Source organism: Gossypium arboreum, chromosome 10, assembly GCF_025698485.1.
Source record: "Gossypium arboreum isolate Shixiya-1 chromosome 10, ASM2569848v2, whole genome shotgun sequence".
In the NCBI taxonomy this organism is placed as follows: domain Eukaryota; kingdom Viridiplantae; phylum Streptophyta; class Magnoliopsida; order Malvales; family Malvaceae; genus Gossypium; species Gossypium arboreum.
The window spans coordinates 363,114-384,496 of NC_069079.1; the positions used below are offsets into that span (position 1 = coordinate 363,114).

General features: G+C 28.6%; 3 protein-coding genes across 9 annotated transcripts; 2 read left to right on the plus strand and 1 right to left on the minus strand.

Annotated features, from left to right (window-relative positions):
• The first annotated feature begins 1,427 nt into the window (after positions 1-1,427).
• Positions 1,428-6,044, plus strand: LOC108488835 (ADP-ribosylation factor GTPase-activating protein AGD12-like). Of its 4 annotated transcripts, none has more exons than XM_053020544.1 (9): positions 1,428-1,486; positions 2,037-2,086; positions 2,811-2,895; positions 3,382-3,457; positions 3,655-3,818; positions 4,317-4,449; positions 4,669-4,785; positions 5,080-5,175; positions 5,630-6,044. In XM_053020544.1, coding segments are annotated over exons 1-9 (1,005 nt in total). In that variant the 5' UTR covers positions 1,428-1,484; the 3' UTR covers positions 5,912-6,044. The 4 variants fall into 4 exon arrangements, with proteins under 4 accessions (XP_052876504.1, XP_052876506.1, XP_052876505.1 ...); XM_053020546.1 differs by having other exon boundaries at positions 1,467-1,533; XM_053020545.1 differs by lacking the exon at positions 1,428-1,486 and adding an exon at positions 1,613-1,713.
• A 1,723-nt stretch (positions 6,045-7,767) lies between these two features.
• Positions 7,768-8,376, minus strand: LOC108488817 (uncharacterized). The gene has a single exon (XM_017793103.2). The coding sequence runs from the start codon at positions 8,332-8,334 to the stop codon at positions 7,852-7,854; it is 483 nt and encodes a 160-aa protein (XP_017648592.1). The 5' UTR covers positions 8,335-8,376; the 3' UTR covers positions 7,768-7,851.
• A 3,896-nt stretch (positions 8,377-12,272) lies between these two features.
• LOC108489476 (WPP domain-associated protein) lies at positions 12,273-21,356 on the plus strand. 4 transcript variants are annotated; one of them, XM_017794050.2, is made up of 6 exons: positions 12,273-12,653; positions 15,849-18,247; positions 19,169-19,295; positions 19,930-20,031; positions 20,292-20,369; positions 20,996-21,356. In XM_017794050.2, exons 1-5 carry the CDS (start codon positions 12,630-12,632, stop codon positions 20,352-20,354), a joined length of 2,715 nt encoding a protein of 904 aa, XP_017649539.1. In that variant the 5' UTR covers positions 12,273-12,629; the 3' UTR covers positions 20,355-20,369; positions 20,996-21,356. The 4 variants fall into 4 exon arrangements, with proteins under 4 accessions (XP_017649539.1, XP_017649542.1, XP_017649540.1 ...); XM_017794053.2 differs by lacking the exon at positions 12,273-12,653 and adding an exon at positions 15,160-15,455; XM_017794051.2 differs by lacking the exon at positions 12,273-12,653 and adding an exon at positions 15,161-15,366.
• The last annotated feature ends 27 nt before the right edge of the window (positions 21,357-21,383 follow it).

Consider the following 21,383-nt stretch of genomic DNA (forward strand, 5'->3'; position numbering starts at 1 on the left):
AAGCTGGAAAAGGGATCAGCTACACGCGGGTCCAGGGAAAGGAGATTCCATAATTGGTTGGCCCTCATTTAAAATATAATGTTCTTTTGGAGTTTTATCTCATCTAAATTTATTTAAAGTTTATAATATTTTATTCTTATTTATGTATGATGTAATTCATAGTAGATGAAAAATTAAATTTATTATATTAAAATATATATTAATTTCTTTACATGATTGTAATTGAAATATATTTATATGCATATGTGAAATATAATTTATTAAGAAATTCAAAATTTAAGTATATATATAAAATAAATATATTGATAAACTCAAAACAAATCAACAGAAGACATGAAGCAAAACTTTTTTTTTTTTTAGGAGTCTGATATCGATTATGAAAGTTAAAATGTATGTTTTTCTATTGTATTAATATAAAATTTTACAAATTTTAAGGAATTAAAATGTGATAATTGAATTTTAAATTTCAGGAGGACTAAATTATATTTTATCATTAAATTAATTTAAAATTTTGTAAAATTTAAAGGATTAAAGGAGTTTTTTTTCTTCATTTTGGGGGTTAGGGCCCTTATTATCGACTCCTCTAACTGTACACTTTTTAGTACTAGTATTAATATCAAAATAAAAATGACACGTTCATTGATACGACATTAACTAAATCGATTCAAATATTCTTAAATTACGTGAGAAAATATTTTAAAGACATATTTTTACTTTACATTTCAACCAAAAAAGAGTAATAAAACTTTTGATGATACTATTATCATTTAAATGTTTATTTTATAGAGTTTATAGGCATTTGCTTTAATGAGATATGAACTCTACCTATTCAAAGATCTAATTATCCTTTAAATTTAATAAACATATGATAATATAATGCCTCTAATAATGAGTTACTTTTCTAAAATTTACCCATTTTATGCCTAACTTAGAATCATACATGTTTAAAAATAAAAATCTATTTGAAGTTTTGGGTTATAATAATAGTTAGGAAGGCAAAAGTGATTTTAATGACTAAAATCTAAACAAACCTTTTAATGGAAAACACACTATCGGGTAATATATAATTCAGTACTTAAGTTTGATTTAAATGTTTAATTTGGTATTTAAGTTTTTTGTTTCAAATTAGTAAATACGTTCGATTTTAATGTTTAATTTAGTTATTAAAGCAAATGACATCATTTGGATTGTGTGCTCTAGTATAAAAATATTAGTACTTAATTGGGATAAAAAAAACTTGAGTATCAGATTGAATATTAAAACCAAACATAGGTATTTAATTGTCACAAAAAGAAACTCAAGTATCGAATTTAAAAATGAGCATTGAAGCCAAACTGATATACTAAATTAAGAATAAAAAAACTTACATACCAAATAAATATTGAAACCAAATTTAAATACCAAATACTCTTTATTACTATTTGAATTAATGGAACAATTTTGGGGGTTTCATTAATGGAACAATCATATTGAAAATAAATAAAATGTGAGCTATAAATAATTTGTGATAGACAAAATTATCAGTCATGAATGGTAAATAATAGGATGTTTCAATCATTTAGCCAAAAAATATATATATATATATATATATTACTTTTAGAAAATTAAAATTAAACTCATATTAAAAAAAAGAAAGAAGAAAATAAAGCTTGAATTCTTTCAAATTCCATTCTTCTTTTCTCTGTTATCTTTGGAATCCAAAATCGATTCTGGGTGAATTATCAAATTCCTCTTTTTTCAGACATAATTCTTTGTTGATTTTGGTTTTGGTTGTTTGTTTCTTCATACTTTTAGCTTATTTCTTGGATTTTAATTTTCCAATCATTAGTTTCTCTCTGTTTCATTTTTATTGCTGGAAAATTTAGGAAATGAAAATAGATTACCACTCTGAACCATAAATTGGAATTTGTTTCTAAATTAAATTCCTTTTTTTCTGTTTGAGAATTATTGATTTATTTGTTGTTGTATTTTTATTTTCTGGTTGAATTTTGTTTCTTCAGTTTTCTGTTTCAAGCTTTGATTGTTGGATGATTCAGGGTTGGTTTCAAAGCAATGAATGGTACAATGATTACAAAGACTACCTCAGGTATGTTTAAACTTTTCATCAACCAATCATGTTTTTATTTAGTCAATTCAATAGAATGATTTCAATTTTTCTTTTTTCTTTTTTTTGTAACGAGAATATTTGTTGTTTCGAAAAATCTGAAGATACAAGTATCACAGCGGATTTTGAAATTAAGTGTTTTTTTTTTGAGGTATAACTAATTTTTTAATATTTTAGGAATTTAATGAGTTTTTTCAAAAAGAATTAAAGGGTCTAATTAAGATTTTTTAAAATTATGAAATTAATGAAAATTTCGAAAAATATATAAAAGAATAATGAAATTTTTCAAAAAAATATTTAAAGGAGCAAATTAAAATTTTCAACAAATTTCAAGAAAAAAAATAAAAAATTTCAAAAAATTTGAAGACCAAGATCCACCATGGATCAAATGCATGAAAAAAACTTATATCAAGCAATAGACACATGAATTCGAATAATATATCATGTTTTTCGGTATTGAGTGCGACCCTTTAAATGTAAGAAAAATTGAAACAAAATAAATTTATCCTTTTTTAGATATATACTCATGTTTCAAGGGTAAAGTCAGAAAATTTTGAGAGTGCGAAATTAAATTATATATTTTATGATAGTAAAAATGTAATTTTATTTTTAAATTTTAAAAATTAAATCAAATTTTTATTGTTTTTAAATTTGAGTTTTAAGTGTAAGATGCAATCTTTTTTTATTTTTAATACCTATTTTGCAGTCAATCGTAGAAGACTAAGGAACTTATTGAATAAAAGTGATAATCGCATTTGTGCGGATTGTGGTGCTCCGGATCCAAAATGGGCGTAAGTTTTTACCTATTACCACTTGTTTAAAGTTCTTTAAAATATGCTATTAGTCCATATTTTTTTACAGAAATTGAGATTTAATCTTTTTACTGTAAAAATTAAAAATCTAATCTTCTTTCTTTTTTTAAATTTGAAAATTTTAATCTAATTATTATTGTTTTGGTAGTTTTTGTTAGAATTTATTGACTTAATATGTTTACTTTTTGTCAGTTATATGTAATGTCATATGATGATAGTCTAATTAATATGCCAAGTTGTTAATGATAGGTCTGGGAATTTTGAATTAGAAAATAGGAGGACTTAATTTTAAATTTTTTAGTACATGGACTAAATTTTAAATTTTATCAAAGTATAGGGACAAACTGCATCTTTTAACCTTTTACCTATGAATGGACTACTAAGCTTAGTACATAGCAATGTAATGCCTATCACTTGTTTGTAAAATTGTTTGATAAGAAAATGGTTTTGGATTGTATTTTTCAGATCGTCGAATATTGGAGTGTTTATATGCTTGAAATGTTGCGGTGTTCATAGAAGCCTTGGCACACATATCTCCAAGGTGACTATTCTTCATCTCTGACTCAAAAATTGAACTAGATTGGTTGGTATGATTCAACAATATATATTAAACGATATTATTAGCAAACCGATTAAAACAACTAAAAAATCAATTGAATTAAGAACTTATGGTACAAGGCCAAGCGGTTCGATTTTCTGCTTGATGTTTTATTTCATGGGTTACAATTCATCTTTCAGGTTTTATCAGTGACATTAGATGAATGGTCCAATGAACAAATTGATGCGATGTCTGAAGTCGGAGGAAATTCGGCTGCTAATGCAATCTACGAGGCCTATATACCCGAAGGTTTTTCAAAGCCGGGTCCAGATGCTGGTATCGAGGAGAGGAAGAGATTCATCAGGTTCCACTTCTCACAAATTTAGAATTCATCCATATGCTTTGTTATCTAGCCTCGAGTGTGAGTTTGAGATGATTATGTTAAATTTTTCTTTTAAGATACTAGTTTTTTTTTTTTTTGGAGGATCATATTTTCATACCCTTACTTTGATATTTATTGAAAATGCGTATCAAACATAAGTACTTGATGAATAATGAAGAATCGAATAATGAAGAATCGGAATAACATAGACCACATTCATTTTGTCATTTATCGAATTTTAGATAGAAAGCAAACACTAAAACTACAACAGCTTATGTTTGCTTTAACTCTTTATTTCTATTAAAAGCACTCATGTCCAACACATAGTTATGCGAACATGACCTATTAATACCATCCAAATACATGAAAATGAATTTTGAAAAATTGGACCATATCCATGTCAAATATGTACCCTATTCAACACTCATATCTAAATCCAAGTAGCTTATGTTGTAGTTACTCATTTCAATTCATCTCTAGGTCCAAATACGAGCTTCAGGAATTTATGAAATCCAGCTTGCGGATATCAACAGGGAAGAGTTCTCCTTCTTTTAAATCGATATTTTCTTCGAAATTTATGGATAGTTTTCGAATAAAGCCAACAGATGATGAGGTAAATTCATTTGCTCTTTATTTCTTTTGAAAAAAGGTTTTGAACCATAATGTTAAGTTTTGGATCGATTTTGGTTTGATTATTACTTAAATCTTATCTGACCTGGTTAAACTTTAGGGTTCATATTTAAGTTAATGAAAATGGCTTAAAAACACTTAATCAATTGTATGGTGTTACATTTATTCATACGAGTCCCATTTGCCGTGAAAGTGGTAACAGGATGGTATGGTAGAATTTATCGGCTTATTGAAGGTCACAGTGGTGAAAGGCACGAATTTAGCCATCCGGGATATGATGACGAGTGATCCGTATGTTGTCTTAACTCTCGGGCAACAGGTTTGTTGCTAAACATCTTTGGCTTTCATTCTTTACATTAGTCGGGCTCAGGTGTGAGTGCCGATTATTGGTATGTATTGAATACAAATATGGTTAGACTTATTCTAAGCTTTTCCATTATTTGGAGGATATTTCGAAATCATTTCATCATATCCTTGGGTCCGACACGAATACTCCAAAAAGAATGAAATGTTGGAGCATCATACTTTGTGTGTTTGTTTCCCTATCAAAACGAGAATAAGATTAGTTGCTTTGAGTTTACTAACGATAACATTCCGTGTTTGATCTTATTAGACTATTCAAACAGCTGTCATTCCGAGCAACTTGAATCCGGTTTGGGATGAGGACCTCATGTTATCCGTCCCGAACAATTACGGGCCTCTGAAATTGGTAACTAGTTCGTTTTCTTCCCGTTCTATGTTATTAAGAAACTTTATAGGAGTTTCCTCCGAAGAGGAAACGGGAAAAAATGTTTAATATTTTTAAAGGATTGTTCAGGTTCGGGTTATTTTGGGTTGTTCAAATTCGGCTTGTATAGATTATATTTCCTAAAGTGTAAACTACTTTGTACTGCATAAGAATGGGTTTCTAGTGGGTTGCTTTTATGTTACTTGGACTCAACTATGAGTTCTGGATTCGAGTATATTCTTAACATGAATATGTTCAATTTTTTCCAAAATTTCTATATATTTTGAGTGTCTTTGGAGGATCATATTTCTGTATCTATGTCTAAATAAGCCTCAGGCATAAGTGTATATGATGATTTACAGTTCATATGAGATTTCTTGTATCTTAAGCATAATCATGATATGTTGAGCTAATCCGTCAAATTCGGATATTGTAGGAAGTATATGATCACGACATGTTCTCGGCCGATGACATAATGGGCGAAGCACAGATCGATATCCAACCCTTGATATCAGCTGCAATGGCATATGGAGATCCAGAAATGTTCGGCAACATGCAGATCGGAAAATGGTTGAAATCCGACGACAATGCGCTGATCGAAGATAGCATCATTAACATTATTGATGGCAAGGTGAAACAAGATGTCCAGCTGAAGCTTCAAAATGTTGAATGTGGAGAACTTCATCTAGAAGTAGAATGGCTGCCTCTTGATCAATAAGTTAATGCATGTATATTATATGTATTATATTCTTGTGGAGTCCTAATTAGACTCTAAAATTCATGTATTTTTGTCCTGTTTACACATTTTTTTTCTGTCATAATCATATTTAATTAATTTTTTATTCGTATAACTTTTGATAGGTTCTGACCCAAATTTAATTTAAAATTTTATATAAATTTTTTGTTTGCCGAAGCTAGCTTTTGATCGAAATAACCTGTTAAAAAATGGTAGAAAAATATAAAATATATGTTTGTAAATCATATATATGAGAACATTTTGTAATATGATATTGATTAAAGCTAACATTCACAGGTCTTGAAGAATATCTCATCTTGATTTCTTTAACAATAATTGCCTTTCCAGTAAAAATTTCTTTGTTGATGAATGCCCCTCCCTCCACTATACAGAATTGAAATTAAATTGCAGTAATATTTTTTTGTTGAGGGTAAGGAATTAAGAATTAAATTGTATTTTATTTCTTTTATTGAAAAATGAGTAAATTAATTTTTGTGTGCTATTAAAAATTAGATCAATTTAAAGTAGAATTGTCTATAGATCGGACCTTAACAAAATTTTAGACTCAATTGTTAACATAGGCTTGGTCTAGGCTGAAAAATGAGCCTAAAAGTTTTCTCTAACTCAGCCTGAATAAAAATGCTAAAATTGAGGTCCGATCCGTTCAGTATTAAAATTTTTATATAAAAAATAAAAACTACAATACATGAAATACAATCATTAAAATAAACGTTTTCCAACAAAAATCTTTATACTTAAATAACACTAAGATAGGTGCAACTTAACAAGAAAATACCTTTAAAATAGTAGTAAAATCAACGATAAAATAATAATTATACAATATCTAAATAAAAAATAATAATAACAACATAATAATAAAATATACTAAACAACAATTTTTTTAAAAAAAATTTGGATCAAGCCCGAGCAAAAAAATTTATCCAGAGTCTAATTCATTTTCTAAATAGGCCTTATTTTTTCCGTTTAAGCTCGTTTTTTAAATTTATATCATTACTCAAATTCTCTTACTTTTCAAGTTATCCGATTCAACTTATAAACAACTATGTGGATCACCAAACAACACGATAGCGACAAGTTACTCATAATTTAATTACTCAATTAGTCTATAAAATTGGTATGACAACTAACACTGGCTTATTGCTCCGAGGTCCAAATATATTCTCAATCCAAACCTAAAAACTAGTGGCCAAACGGAAATGATGAGCTGGATTGCACTTTACCGTCCCATCTATTAGAATTAAATGAAGATTCAATCACAAGAAAAATAATTATAATGCAGTACGGGTAAATATACATTTTGATACTTGAACTTAGTTTTAAGGTTTAAATTAGTATTTAAATTTTTTTTACCCAATTAGGTACATAAACTTAACCTCAACTTTCTTGTCTAATTAGATACTGAACTTGGTTTTTTGGTTCAAATTAGTATCTAAATTTCGCTTTATAATTCAAATTTGTTCAAATAAGTCACTTACCGTAAGTACTAATTTGGACAAAAAAATCAAATTAAATGTGCCAATTTGAATCAAAAAGCCAAGTTTAGGTACCTAATCAAACCAAAATAAACTTTAGATATCAAATTAAATCTTAAAGCCAATTTCAAGTACCTAATTAGACAAAAGAAAACTTTAGATACCAATTTAAACTTTAAAGCCAAATACAAGTACCAAAATGTGTATTTACTCTTTATTTTTAGTCTTAGCCCTTTTTCCACTACCTACGTCTTATCCATTCCGAGAAAAAAATTACAAAATAGATATAATTAAGGCATCAAAATGTATATAAATATGAATATATATATATATATATAACAAGTATAAGTAAAATATTAAAATTTATATAAACATTACGACATAAAATACACCAATTTCTAATTATTTTTTTCCAAAATAAACTCGTAATTATTTGCTAATTACGACCAAACTATTATTGTTGTTCTTAGTTGAATTAGTGGAAGGGGAAAATGATTTAATCTTAATCACATAAATAAAAGCGGAAGCAGCCAACAAAGCCACACCTGCGACGCCGCAAATCAAGCTCCCTAACAGCAGCACGTGCCTCACGTGATCGTTTCCCCTCTGGTTATTGGCCACACTCCGCCACCATGAGGTGTCGTTGGAATTCGTGGCCTTTGGCAACGCCACTACCGACGGCGTCGACGATGATGAAGTGGAGGAAGACTTTGAAGTTGATCCGAAGAAAGACATCATTTCCGGCGACTTGAGACCCTTCGGTGGTAGGCTTTGGTACTCTAGACCGTGATCTGAGGGGCGTAGCTCCCTGGCCGTTGATTCTTGAACGAGAATGAGGACGATGACGGTGGTGATCAACTGTAGAAACGCCGTCATTGAAGTGGCGTTGCTTTTTGTGTGGAAATAAGGCATAGCTGATTATAGTGTTTTGAGTTTGAGTGACAAGTTGGTCCATAAATACGTACTAAAAGAAATAATAATAATAATAATAATAATAATAATAATAATAATAATAATAATAATAATAATAATTCCGTCAAAATAATATGTTTTTATTTATTATTCTATGGATTAATAATAGATTTACACATTAACCTTGATCGAATGTGCAAATTAATATATGAATTTTATTTTGTACAATTATTAACATGAATTTTGGATTGTGATTCTTTAGAATACGCGAGACTTTAAATTCGGTTCAATTATATACATCAAATTAAATGAATATATATTTATTTTCATATTAGATTAATATAATTATTTGTGTATATAATATATAAATGTAAAATAGTCTTGATTCAATAGTCTTACTAGTGATTTGTGAAAATTGAATCAAAATAAAATTTTATGTAAAAATCACAAAAATTAAAGTCCACGTCGACATTACATATTGGATCAAAGTTTACATGTAATTTTAATATTTATCCCATTATTTTAGTGTTATAAACAAAAATAAGTATAAATACATATTCGAGCAACTATATAATATAATTAATTTATTACAGCATATAAATTGTTATAATAAACGTTGATAATGGCGGTAGAACAATGGCAAAGCAATAAGAAAATAAAAATAAGAACACACATATTTTAAATGGAAATCATTTCGGAAAAAAACCATGGGCAGAGGATGAGAAATTCACTAATGTTGAAAAGCGAATGATATAAGAGGAGTTTCAACTACATCTATTTAAGAGTTAGATAGAAGAAGAATAATTCTATACGGATTTAGCTTGTGTTGTATGGTCCGTATTGCAATGGGTGCATCCCCGGAGGCAACTCTAGCACAGTTTTGTGCTTAATGAGGATCTATGGCAGGCTACGACTTTCAACCTTTTGCCACCATAGATCCCCTCATTTTGCCATTGTATTTATTTATTTAACAAGTGACGGGATTTGAGTCATACAATTTTTAACATAACTTACAAGGAACTTGAATAATTACAAATAAAATATACATCAAGCAATTATAAAATATAAACAAACTATTACCACATATAAACAGAAAAACATTTAATGCATATACTTAATGGATTTGCTTTTGAAAATTTAAATAATACATCTAATTTACTAATAATATATCGTTGACTTGAAAAGAAAACATAATAAAATGTATATTTGTTATAATTAAGTAATCATGATTATAATTATATAAAATCCACCATTTTTTAAATAAAAAATCCAGAAACATTTTATATTAAGTGGTACTTATTATTATTATTTTGAAAGGATAGTTTTAGATGATTGTTTTTTTTGTTTAGCGATTTGGAGCAGTGATTTATTTGTCTGGTGCGGAAAACGCGTGGCATTAATATTAGTGTCACGGAAAAGTATTCGCCGCTACTTTCTTTGTCTTTTAACGACCAGTAAGACCAAGCCTGGTCAAAGGATGTTATTATAGTAAGATTTGGTGTGATTTTTTAAATTTATGGTCGTCGTTAAAAGTAGAAAGGAAGAACTTGAAGACGTAAAGTCACGTCAGAAACTCGGAACTGTGTTGGTATGTAATATTGAAGTTATTGAACCGATTATCGAAAGAGAGAAAATTTGTAATTTTTTTTCATAACTGTAACTCTTTTTTTATATTGAAACGTGTAGACTTTGTTGAAAGATAGACTCAAGTTTTTCAAACAAAATCTTATCTGGCATTATCAATGGTGATTTAATGTTTTTTTTTTAGCATGATCAATGGTGATTTAATGTTGTTTTTTTCACCCTTTTAATTTCAATAGTAAGTTTAGAATGATAAAAGTATTAGGAATAGAAATGATAATGGACTGGGGTGGGGTGAGAGCTGCTCGAAATCTACCAAGTGGTTCGGGTTTTGCCATTCTTAATTATGGAAGCATCTGCATTGGGACTTAGTTTGTATTTTATCTTTTACTCAAAAATAGGTAAAATAGTTATTGTATGCCAAATCAAATAACAAATTAGTCATTTTCATTAAAAATTTTGTCCATTTGTGTTATTAAGAATTGGCATAATTGATAGAATAATCAAATAATGACATCCGTACCTCACTGGCATATAAGAACCAATTTTTAACGATATAAATAGATGAGATTTTTAATAAAAATGATCAATTTGCTGTTTGATCTAACATATAAAAATTAATTTACTCATTTTTTTAGTAGAGGATAAAATACAAACTGACCCATATTATAGGGATCTCCATGGTGCTTTTACTAATCTCACTATAGTGGATCTTTCTATGAACATTACAGAGAACAATAGGTAGACAGAGTTTACATTAACATGTTTAGTTGAAATTTTGAAAAATAAATTCAATTAAATTAGAATTTTTCTATGTTTTCAATATTGTATAAAAAAGTTACTAAAATGTTTTGTTTAACTAAAAAAATGATAATAATAATTTTATCTTTAAGTAAATTGAACCGTAACTACACCAATATAAATACATAAATATTATTATTTTGCAACATTTTCTAAATATAAAACATATTATATTGCTTCAATTCATGTAAATATTATTATTTTTCATATTTTTATTATTAAGAATACATTTTCACCGTTGAAAGTTATTTTAAAATTAAAATGGAAAACGTTTCTAGAAACCATAAGAACCTTAGGTTTTGACTATATTACTACGGTTGAAGGTTTTTTAGTGTATATTAGTAGTTTAAATTTTACAACACGTAAATTAATTTAGTCTAGAGTTATCTTTGTTTAATCTTTATTTAATTAATGTTCTGTAATAATTAATTTTGTTTTTATAATGTTTTTAAAGCATTTTCTTTACAATCATCAATCAATGTAAATTTATTTATAACCACTCAAAAAAAATTAGAAAGTTTTTTATGACATAAATAATTTAATTTTAATTTTTCATATGATAAAAATGAAAATAAGCTTAACCCACGGGATATAATGTAATTAGAGATCCATGCACGAGGTCATGACCATTACATGTATAAGACGTGAGGTATTAAAAAACTTAGGGTATCAATTTTTGCCAATAATGTCAAATCTTCATAGGTATGTTAAAATTTGTATTTATCAGTGTATAATCTTCAAATTTTATTGAAACCATTAATATTTATAAATGATTAACTAAAACATATTTTAAATATACTGCTACATATATATATATATATATGATAATATTTAAATTTAAACATCTAAAGTATTAATATACAATTTAACATTTTTCAATAATGTTTATATTATAAAATTATATATTTAACCTTATTTATATAAACTAGTTTTATTTCTTATGCAATGCACGGATTTATCGTGTGTATTGTTTAATTTTCTTTAAAAGAATTGTAATATATATAAAATTATCTACTAATATTGTAATAAAAATATGTATTTTTTGTAATCGCATTTATTTATAAAATCAGTCATAAGAGCATAACAATAATAAATTTATTTTTATTTGATAATTATTTTAACAAAATAAAATTTTAATTACTTGAATAACTTATTCATTTTTGGGATCATATTTGGTTTACTAGAATTGAATAGAATTTGTAATGAAATAATTATTCTATAGGAATAGAATAGAGATGTACTATCATAGAGATGTACTATCATTACAAAGTTGTTTGGTTAGATAGAATAATGTTATGGAGTAGACGGAGATTTTGTGTAAACTGACATTATCATCTTTTAATTAAAAATATTTTATTTACATAATTATGATTTTATTTAATTTTAAATTAATTATATTTAACAATGGAATATAGAAATAAATTAAAATTTATAAAACTATTATTTATAAATTTATAAATTTTATATTAATAAATTAATTTTAAAAATTTGTTTATAAACATATTAAAACAATGTTCTTTAAATATTAAAATATATAACATTTAAATATTATCTATATACTAATTTACTTTGGGGGTACTAAAACATTTCATATCATTATTGATAATAATTCTTCTCTTCTCTTACTCCATTCATTCTTCTTCAATCTTATCCATGTGCAAAAACCTAGAAAATAAAAAACCCAAAACCAGCCTTCATCTTTGTTCATTGCTGGTCATGAATTGATAATGATTATTCTCTTCTCTTGCTCAGTCTCACCCATTCACTCCTCTTTCTATCTCACCCATGTGCAAAAGTCCAGAAAATAAAAATTTCAAAGCCACGCTTCATCTGTTGCCTTTATCACTATCCATTGCCGGCCATGAATACAGAACACCAACATTCATCCTATCCCTCTTCTCTTCACTTGGAAGATGAAACCTCATCTAATACCTAAGGTGACAGAGAATTCTTCATTTTTCTCTATTTTTATGTGTTTTTGAAGTCGACGACTCTGTTGGGGAGTTTTGATCGTATTTTTTCTTTAATTTTCGGGTTTTAAATGGTTTATTTGTGCATGAATAATATGGTAAAAAAAAAAAAAATCCCTTCACATTTGCGGAATAGCCATTCAGACATGAGTGTTCTGAATAGCCATTTGCGGGTTGACCATTATTGCTATAAATATTTCCCATGCATTTACTTAATTATTCAATATTGAGTTAATTGATATCATACTCGTGTAAGCAATATTATATTTACTCAGTGATTTATATATTGATTATTTTAAAATATTATATTTAACTTAATATCTTATATTATCCAGTAAAATTAGAAAGTCTTTTAAAAATAAATTTATTTAAAATATTTTTATTTAAAAATTTGGTAATATAATTTAAAAATTATTTTCTTAAGAAAATTTTAATGGATAATTAAAATAGAAAATTAAATGTAAAAATTTGAGAGAGTACCACTTGACGTAAATATGGATATGTACCTTGTTATATATATATATATATATATATATATATGATATGATTAATTTTCTTTTTTTTTCCATATAAGAATTTATCATGGGTGTTATTTAATTTTTTAAAATTTTGTAATATCATTTAGAAAAATTTCACATAAAATTTTAATAATAAAAATATTTTTTATATATTTTAAAAAATTTAAGGGTAATTTACATATAATAAAATTTCAAAAATTCAGTGTTTACCAACACTATCGAAGAATCGTCCAACCTTAAATTACGGTCCTTATGATCTGTTCTGTTTTTCTTCACTTTACATAATTGAAGGGACGTGATTATTAAATTAATAATAGCTAATCATAACATTTTAAAGCAGTGGGTCACAAAAAAGCATTCTATTTCTCTTCAATCCTTTACTTTTACTTTAAATTCAAATTTTAATTATAATTAAACTATATAATATTTTTAAGTACGAGAATCATTATTAAAGAAATGGTAAAAGTTTAAAATTATTCATGAATTATAAAAAAAATCATGAATTCCTCAAAAATTATAGATGAAATTTAGTTTAAGTGTAAAATTATATATAATTATTTTATATTTATATATTTTATTTCTTTAAATATATATAATTAAATTAAAATCTAAATTTTATGTATATATTTAAATCATAAATTTTTTTATATATATAATTACATCAAATCAAAATTTACTTTTCAATTTAACATTATTGTAAAGTTTATATATAGTTTTGATATTTATCTCTTAATAAATATAAATTAAATTGACTAATAAAAACAAAAATTGAATTTGATAAATGCTTGAACTAGTAAAAATCAAAATTAAAGTTTTAATTACTATTTAAAAATATTTGAATATTCTTAAAACTAAGCCATAAGTGTTTGATTTGACTTTCAATATTTTCAATACAAATTTTCAAACACTGATTAGGATAAGAGTTAATTATGGGTGGGCCAAATATAAAAATTTAGGTTGATATTTTAAGTTTGAGTTTGACTCGAAAAATAGGATTAAAATTTTAAAGTACAATTTAAATAAAAAATTAAATTAAGCTTAATTTGTTCAGTATTAAAATTTTTAATATTATTTTTATATAAAATAAATTTTAAAAATATAATATATTAAATATATTAAAATAAATATTTCTCAATAAATTAACAATAAAACAATAATTATATAATATAATAACAAAATGACAACAGAACAACAATAGAAAAAAAATTAGACAAATTTGTGCCAGCTTAGATAAAAAAATCTTACTTGAAGTCGATCCGTTTAGAAAAGCGAGTATTATATTTTTAAACATATATTTTATCTAAACTCTTCAACTTTATAAATAAATTTTAAATTTAAATAAATAACTTGATCCATAATTAATTTTAGTTAAAAATCTAAACGTTCCTTTTACTCTATTTTCAATGCATACTTTATAAAAGAGCAATTAATTAATTATTAATTTACTAAAATATTCATTGACGAGGAAAATTGGAAATTTATACTTTTCTTGGGCCCATTACATTGTTAAAAGGTTCTCGTAAATTCTATTCTTCATGGTTAAGGTTGCGTTTAAGAGAAAAACGTATTCTTATTAATTTTAGATTATCAAGAATCATGTTTATTTTATTTATAGTACAGTGATACAAAAATTCATTTAAAATAATGTCTGAATTCGGTTTCTAGACATTTTCTATTTTAATAAAAAATTAAGAGGAAATAGATAAAATGTTAATAACCTATAAATATATAAATAAAAATAAAAATCCCAGCTTAGACTGAATAATTTAGTTTATGAAATTGCATTACTGTTTATTTAATATTAGAAAAGAGATTATATTATATATTTTTATAATTAAAATTAATATTTTAACCTCAACAATAAAAATACAAATATTTTATCTAAAGTCCTCTATAAATATATATTATCCTAACTTAATTAAATTAGAGGAATAATCAACTTGAATGGCAGTATATGTAAATATATCTGATCCTAAGGTCAATTGTAATATTATCCCTTCAACTCCCGCTCACCAAATCCATTTTCGCTCATTTTTCTCATATTTTCTTTGAAACCCTAAATCACCACTAAACACTCACAGAGGAAGCATTGAGATTTTTAATGCAGCAGATTTTGACTCAAACCTTTCATTTTCGCCGTTAAATTTTCTGTCAGAACAGCTGTAAGTTCCTTTTTAAAAAAGTAAATTTTGTTCAAGTTTTTATTTTTCTTGATTTTGCACTACTTTTGACTTTGTCTTTGAATCTCGAGGTAAATTTCTTGCTAATTTATCCTTAGGGTTCTTATTTAAATGCCAAGCAATTATGAATATTTTGCTCAAATTTTGGGTTTCAATAGTTGTCTGGTATTGTTAATTTGGTTTAATTTTGTTTCTAAAATTTTGACTTTGAGCTTTATTGTCATTGATTGCCTGTTAAGAAATTTGAAAAGAAAATCGAACTGAATTTGAAACCTTACAGTTCGTTTCTTTCCGAGCTTAATTAATTAAATTGATGTAAATTGAATTCTTATGAAGTTGTTTACCGCAAGTGAGCAAAAAAATTCCTTCAAAGTTAGTCAACTAATTAAATCTTATAAATTTTATTATGATCTTAAGCAATATGTGTAGTTTCTCTTTTCTTTACCTTCACCCTTTCTTTGCAGTGTAATCTGATGGTGGGAGGCAATTCTGAAATGGAGAGCTGTATAGATGCAAATTCTAGTGCCGTTTCATGTTGTGATGAGTCTGTTCATGGGACGGCGAGCGTTGGTGATCCCATAAAAGACAGTGGAGAACTTGATGTTGACTTTCTCAATGAATTTGATTTATATGTGGAAGACATCAAGGATGGATTGGTCGTTTCAAGGATGGTGAATGACTCGATCATCAGGGGCATGGTCAATGCTGTTGAGCAAGAGGCAGCTGATAGGATTGCTCAGAAAGAGTTGGAATTAGTGAGGTTGAAGGAAATGCTAAAATCTTACCGTGTTGGTTCAGATGAAAACGAACTCTTGAGACCTTTAACGAAGAACAATGACCCGAATATTGGAAAATTAAGTGCATTTTCAAGGTTGTCGGATGCTTTAACTGACCATGACAAGATACTAGAATCTTTTGGCAGACTTAAAAGTGCAGCTAAAGGGCAGCTTAAGAATCTCAGGATAGATATTGGCCAAATCAGAGGGCATGGTTCTATTAAGAAGATTAATTCGGTTTCTGAGTTGGTGGGATTGGGTGGTAATTTGCAAGAGGACGAATTGAAGAAACGGATTGGAGCAGAGAAAACACTTGATTCCTTAAGTGAAACTCTGGAATCTGTTTTTGAGCAAGTGGGCAATATTGTTTACTCATCCAAGGTTTCACACTGTCAATGGCAACGGGAGCAAGAATATCAGGAAGAAGTTGAACGTATGGTAATAACAACCTGTATCCGCGGTTTAGAGGAACAGCTTGAGAAAACACTTTGGGATCAAAATGCTCAATGGTATGGTAATGAAGATGTAAGTTGGTTTGAGAAGATCAATGAGATTTCCTTCTTGCGTCAGGAATTAGATGCCATTTCTAAATCACTGTCCAATCCTGAATCCGGAGTGCTGCATTCTCATAGTTCATTGGAGATCAATGGTGACGTGAGTAATGATAAAAGGACTGATCATTTGCATCAAAAGGTTCTGGGCAATCATGTTTCGTCATCAGTTTCACTTTGGGAAGGAAATGGCAAGGACGGAGAGTTGGTAATTCCTGTGCCAGAAAATTTGGATCCTCAGCAACTAATACACATGAAAAAGGATGAATTGGTGAACTTTTTCAAGGTTGAGATGACAAAAATGAAGAGGAACCATGACTATAAACTACAAGAGATGACTGAAAAATATTTTAGTCTTAAGCGGGAGTACTTGAAAGAGAGGGGTTCTTCTCTTCCGTCTAGGAAAGATAAGGAGTTTGATGTCTTGAGGAAAAAGATCCCTGATGTCATACTGAAATTGGATAGGATTCTTGTGGAAAGTGAAAAAGTTCCTTTATTAAGTAATAATAATGATAATCTTAGCATCTTGAAGGACAGATTAGAATCTCTACTTTCAGAAAATCGTCAACTGAGAGACGCACTCTCTGATAGAAAAAAGGAAGTTAACCAGCTTTCTTCACATCTTTCTGATGCCATAATGAAAATCTCAGAGCAGTCTCTTGTTGAGGAAAACTTACTTAGAAGGGTAGAAAGCCTCAAGTCCGCGGTTGAGGATGCACATATTGAAGCTACCATTAGTTGGGATGTATATAATTTCTTGTTCAGGGGGGCAATCAGCCAGGTAAAGTGCATGGCTGAAGATTCAGAGATGGAGCGCAATATCATGAAAGAAATTTATGACCTTATATTAAAAGATGCTTCTTGCAATATGTCACATGCCAGAAAGAGTGGATTTGAAGATTCTGATTTGGAATCTTTAGCTATGGAAGGGCTATGTTCAATCATTTTCAGGGAAGCCTTCACAGAAGCCAGGGAGAAACTCCATGACTTAAGTATGGATGTGATTGAGAAGGAAAGGGTGCTAAAGATGGAAGTTGCAGTGAAGGAAAATTTGCAGCAACAAGTGCTCCTAGTGACATCTACAGTTAACGAAAAGGAGAAGTTACTTAATGAAACAGCGGCTGCATTGGCAAGAGAAAAGGAGAAATTTATGGTGGCTTCTCAAGAGCTTGATAGTGCAAGGGATTGGACAAACCAGCATCAAATGATAATTTCTAAGTGCAATGAAGAATCCAGTGTTCTGAAAACTAATCTCCTTCAAGCATCAGAGGAACTTGAGCAACACAAAGTGGAGATATGTGGATTGAAAACGAAACTTGACCAGGCAATGAAGGAGTTGAGAGAAAGCAATGGTGAGAGAAGCAGGCTTCTTGTTGCTGCCAAAGAGAACGATAATATTTTAGCATTAGTTAAAGCAAATGAAAACGAGCACAGAAAACAGATGGAATCAATAATTATTCTTGTGGAAGGACTGACCAAGGGAGTTGCTGCTTTTGAAAGTCGAGTAGCAGAACATATGAAAAGGAGTAATCTAAGGTACTTTCTCAATTGCTACCACCTTTTTTCTATTTACCGACTGGTAAATCTTCTTTCTACTTTTAGAGTCAGAATATTGTCGTGATTCTATGTTCTATTGCATGCCCTTGCAAATGTATAGAAGGTTAAAATTGGAAATAAACCCTCAATATGCTGTTTAACTGTTGTCTGCTCCGTAACCAAATGAATTATCCTTGGTTCTCATTCTGGTTGTAACTGTTAAATGCACTGTTTTTTATGTCAAATATATGGTTTGGATTTTCCCTTAGCCCTTGGCTTGCTTAGTGAAGGAAAATAGGCTTAAGGTCTTTGTCTCTACTTCAAGACTTGCTTTCCAGATTGCTAATACTCACAAAACTAGTTAATATTGTCAATAAAGTTCGATTTAGTTCATCCTTCTCATGCTTAACCCTTTCAACTGAAACTAACTTAAGAGAACTATCATTTTCTGACAGAACCTTTTGAGACAAATGACTTGTTGCTATTTGTTTATGGTATCTGTCTATTTTTTAATTCCACAATTGACTAAGGGGTAGCCCTGAAAGCAGCTCATCCCTGCCTTGATGCAAAATGTTTTATTATTATTATTATTATTATTATTTATCTGCCTGTTCAGGACCCTGTGGTTGGGATACTGGTGTATAAATTTTATATCTATCAAGTTAAGCTCATTTGGATATTTTAAAAACCTTTCATGTGGGTCTATTTCCTCTTCTTTTATCGGTGTGTGGCCTTGTGTCCTTTTGCTCAACTTCATGTTCATATATGGACCTGTCAGCTTTTATTATCTATGGATTATAGTTTGGTTTGATATTTTGGCACTGAGTTGTCATCTGGTTGTTTTATCTTAAGCGGTTTCTGCGCTATTTTGTAGGGCGAATTTTTATTGCATTTATTAACATCAAACCGGTTAATTTTCAGGTTGGAAAGTTTAAGCTCCCAATCCAGTTCTCTAATTCAGATGGTAAATAAATTGAAAAGAAAGGGATTGCAATATAAGCAAAGTCTTGAAAGGAGACGCTCTGACCTTGAAAAAGCTGAAACTGAGGTATGTCAGAAGATTTACATACCTAGGAATTAGGAAACATTACAGCATTCCATTCTGAGATGGCTATGTACATATATGACCTGAAATGAAGTTTGGAAGGAATATCTAAGCTTTGCTAGCATTTTTTATAATGATAAAAACCAAGCTGGAGATTTCTTCTATGGTACAAGTAATGGCATTCTCTATCTGAAAATTTCCTCCCTTTTTCAATTAGAAACAGTTTAGGAAGAAGGCTACTGAAAGGGTAGTGTAATGATACAGTAACAAATGCTCTACTTGTTATTTGATCACCTATCTGACTATGCACTGTTGGGTGGAATATATGATTTATGATCTCACATTATTAAAGGTAGGAAATGCAAAATGAAGGAGGAAGAACATGATCTTATTCAATCATGAAAGTTTTCATTTACAAAATCCGATGGGTAGATATTATGGCTGGGCCTATATTAACATAAATGCTGACTTTTGATTCAGTGTAGAATTTACCTCCATTTAAGTTTTTGTATTTGTGGTATGCAGTTAATGTACTTGAACTAAAGTAGAGATCTTTGCGTATCACATTCCATTCATAATAGAGTTTTGCTATTTGGTAGGTTATTATTATTTATTGCATTTCTCTCTTGTATTTTAGGTCGATCTCTTGGGTGATGAGGTGGAAGTACTTCTAGGCCTTCTCGAGAAAATATACATTGCACTTGATCATTATTCCCCAATATTGAAACATTATCCTGGAGTAAGTTGTTTCTTAATTGTACAGTACTTTAATATCATTATATTTCTTAAAAAGGAATTATTATTATAATATTATTATTATGCGTCTTTGCAACTTCTCTTAGCCACATAGCATCAATAATAACCAAAGTATTTAGATTCTACAAATCTTGCTTCTCTACTGTGTATGTTCTGTAGAATTAGCTGTTTCCAGTAATTTCCGTATACTTCTCTTTGCACCGAATATTTGACATTCTAAATATATTGTTTTGCTCCTTTCAGATTATGGAGATACTGAAGCTGGTTCGAAGAGAATTGAGTGGAGAATGTAACAAGTCACTTTGATTTATCCTTCATTAGGTAGTGCTTTTAATAAACTTAATGCACCAATGCCATTGAAACCATTTTTTAATTTATGAAATGCTCTTTTTTTATCAAAAAGGAAAAAAAATCGAACCAAAAGCCAGTTGGAATTCTTTCTATGATTTGCTGTTGTATAATGTTATGTTAGTTCGTCTCTTCATTTTTTTTAGGTATCTGTGTTTGATGCATTATTTGGATATTGGTATGAGGATATGATCTTCCAAGGATCCTTCAAGTACATGAAAAGAATTTGGAAATTGAACATATTCTTGTTGGACTTATACTTATATCCAACACCTCTCAAATTACACTCAACTCCATGTAGCATTGTTTTCATATGTGCTTGACTAAATTATTATTGTTTAAGAAACATCGTTATCATGCCATCTAATTCTAGTATAGATCTTCTTTAAGTACGTGGAAAAACTTAAAAAGTGAACATATACCTGTCTTCCATATAGCCGTATCCAAAACTCACAAGCTACCCTTAGTCCAAGTAACGTAAATATAATGTGTTTATATGCATAGGACTACATTATTGTAGCTTAAGGAACAGCATTTTCATGCCACCTAGTTCTTGCATGATTCTTTTCTGAACTTATCTATGTCGATTTTGTTTACAGATGAATGTTGATTCTTTGTCACCCCTATCCAGCATGAGGGAAGGAATGGTCGCACGGACAAAATTTTCCACTGCTGATACAATCAAGAACAGGGTTATGTGCAGGTGAACCCGGAAAAATACATCCTTATCCCTATTGATTATGTTGTTCTCCCTGTATAGAAACTTAGAAGATAGCATGTAAAAATTGTGGCGATGGTATCATCGGGACTAGTTTGCTTAGATTTGTAGGTATTTTGATGATACTTTCTTTTGGCATGAACTCGTGAATTGTTTCTAGCTTTTAAAATGAACCACACAGATTAGCTCTTTGCTTCTAACAATAGTTATTTTAAGTTTTACATACGTTTTTCTGGCAATAATTGTGTTATAAGTTATTTTTTATTTTA

Excerpts from the sequence above, each read along its gene's own strand:
- LOC108488835 (XM_053020544.1), top strand. Across the intron at positions 2,087-2,810 it reads GATTACAAAGACTACCTCAG|TCAATCGTAGAAGACTAAGG; the intron begins GTATGTTTAAAC and ends CCTATTTTGCAG. Across the intron at positions 3,458-3,654 it reads TTGGCACACATATCTCCAAG|GTTTTATCAGTGACATTAGA; the intron begins GTGACTATTCTT and ends TTCATCTTTCAG.
- LOC108488817 (XM_017793103.2), bottom strand. The coding sequence starts at position 8,334 with ATGCCTTATTTCCACACAAAAAGCAACGCCACTTCAATGACGGCGTTT.
- LOC108489476 (XM_017794050.2), top strand. The coding sequence starts at position 12,630 with ATGAAACCTCATCTAATACCTAAG. Across the intron at positions 18,248-19,168 it reads ATGAAAAGGAGTAATCTAAG|GTTGGAAAGTTTAAGCTCCC; the intron begins GTACTTTCTCAA and ends GTTAATTTTCAG. Across the intron at positions 20,032-20,291 it reads TATTGAAACATTATCCTGGA|ATTATGGAGATACTGAAGCT; the intron begins GTAAGTTGTTTC and ends TGCTCCTTTCAG.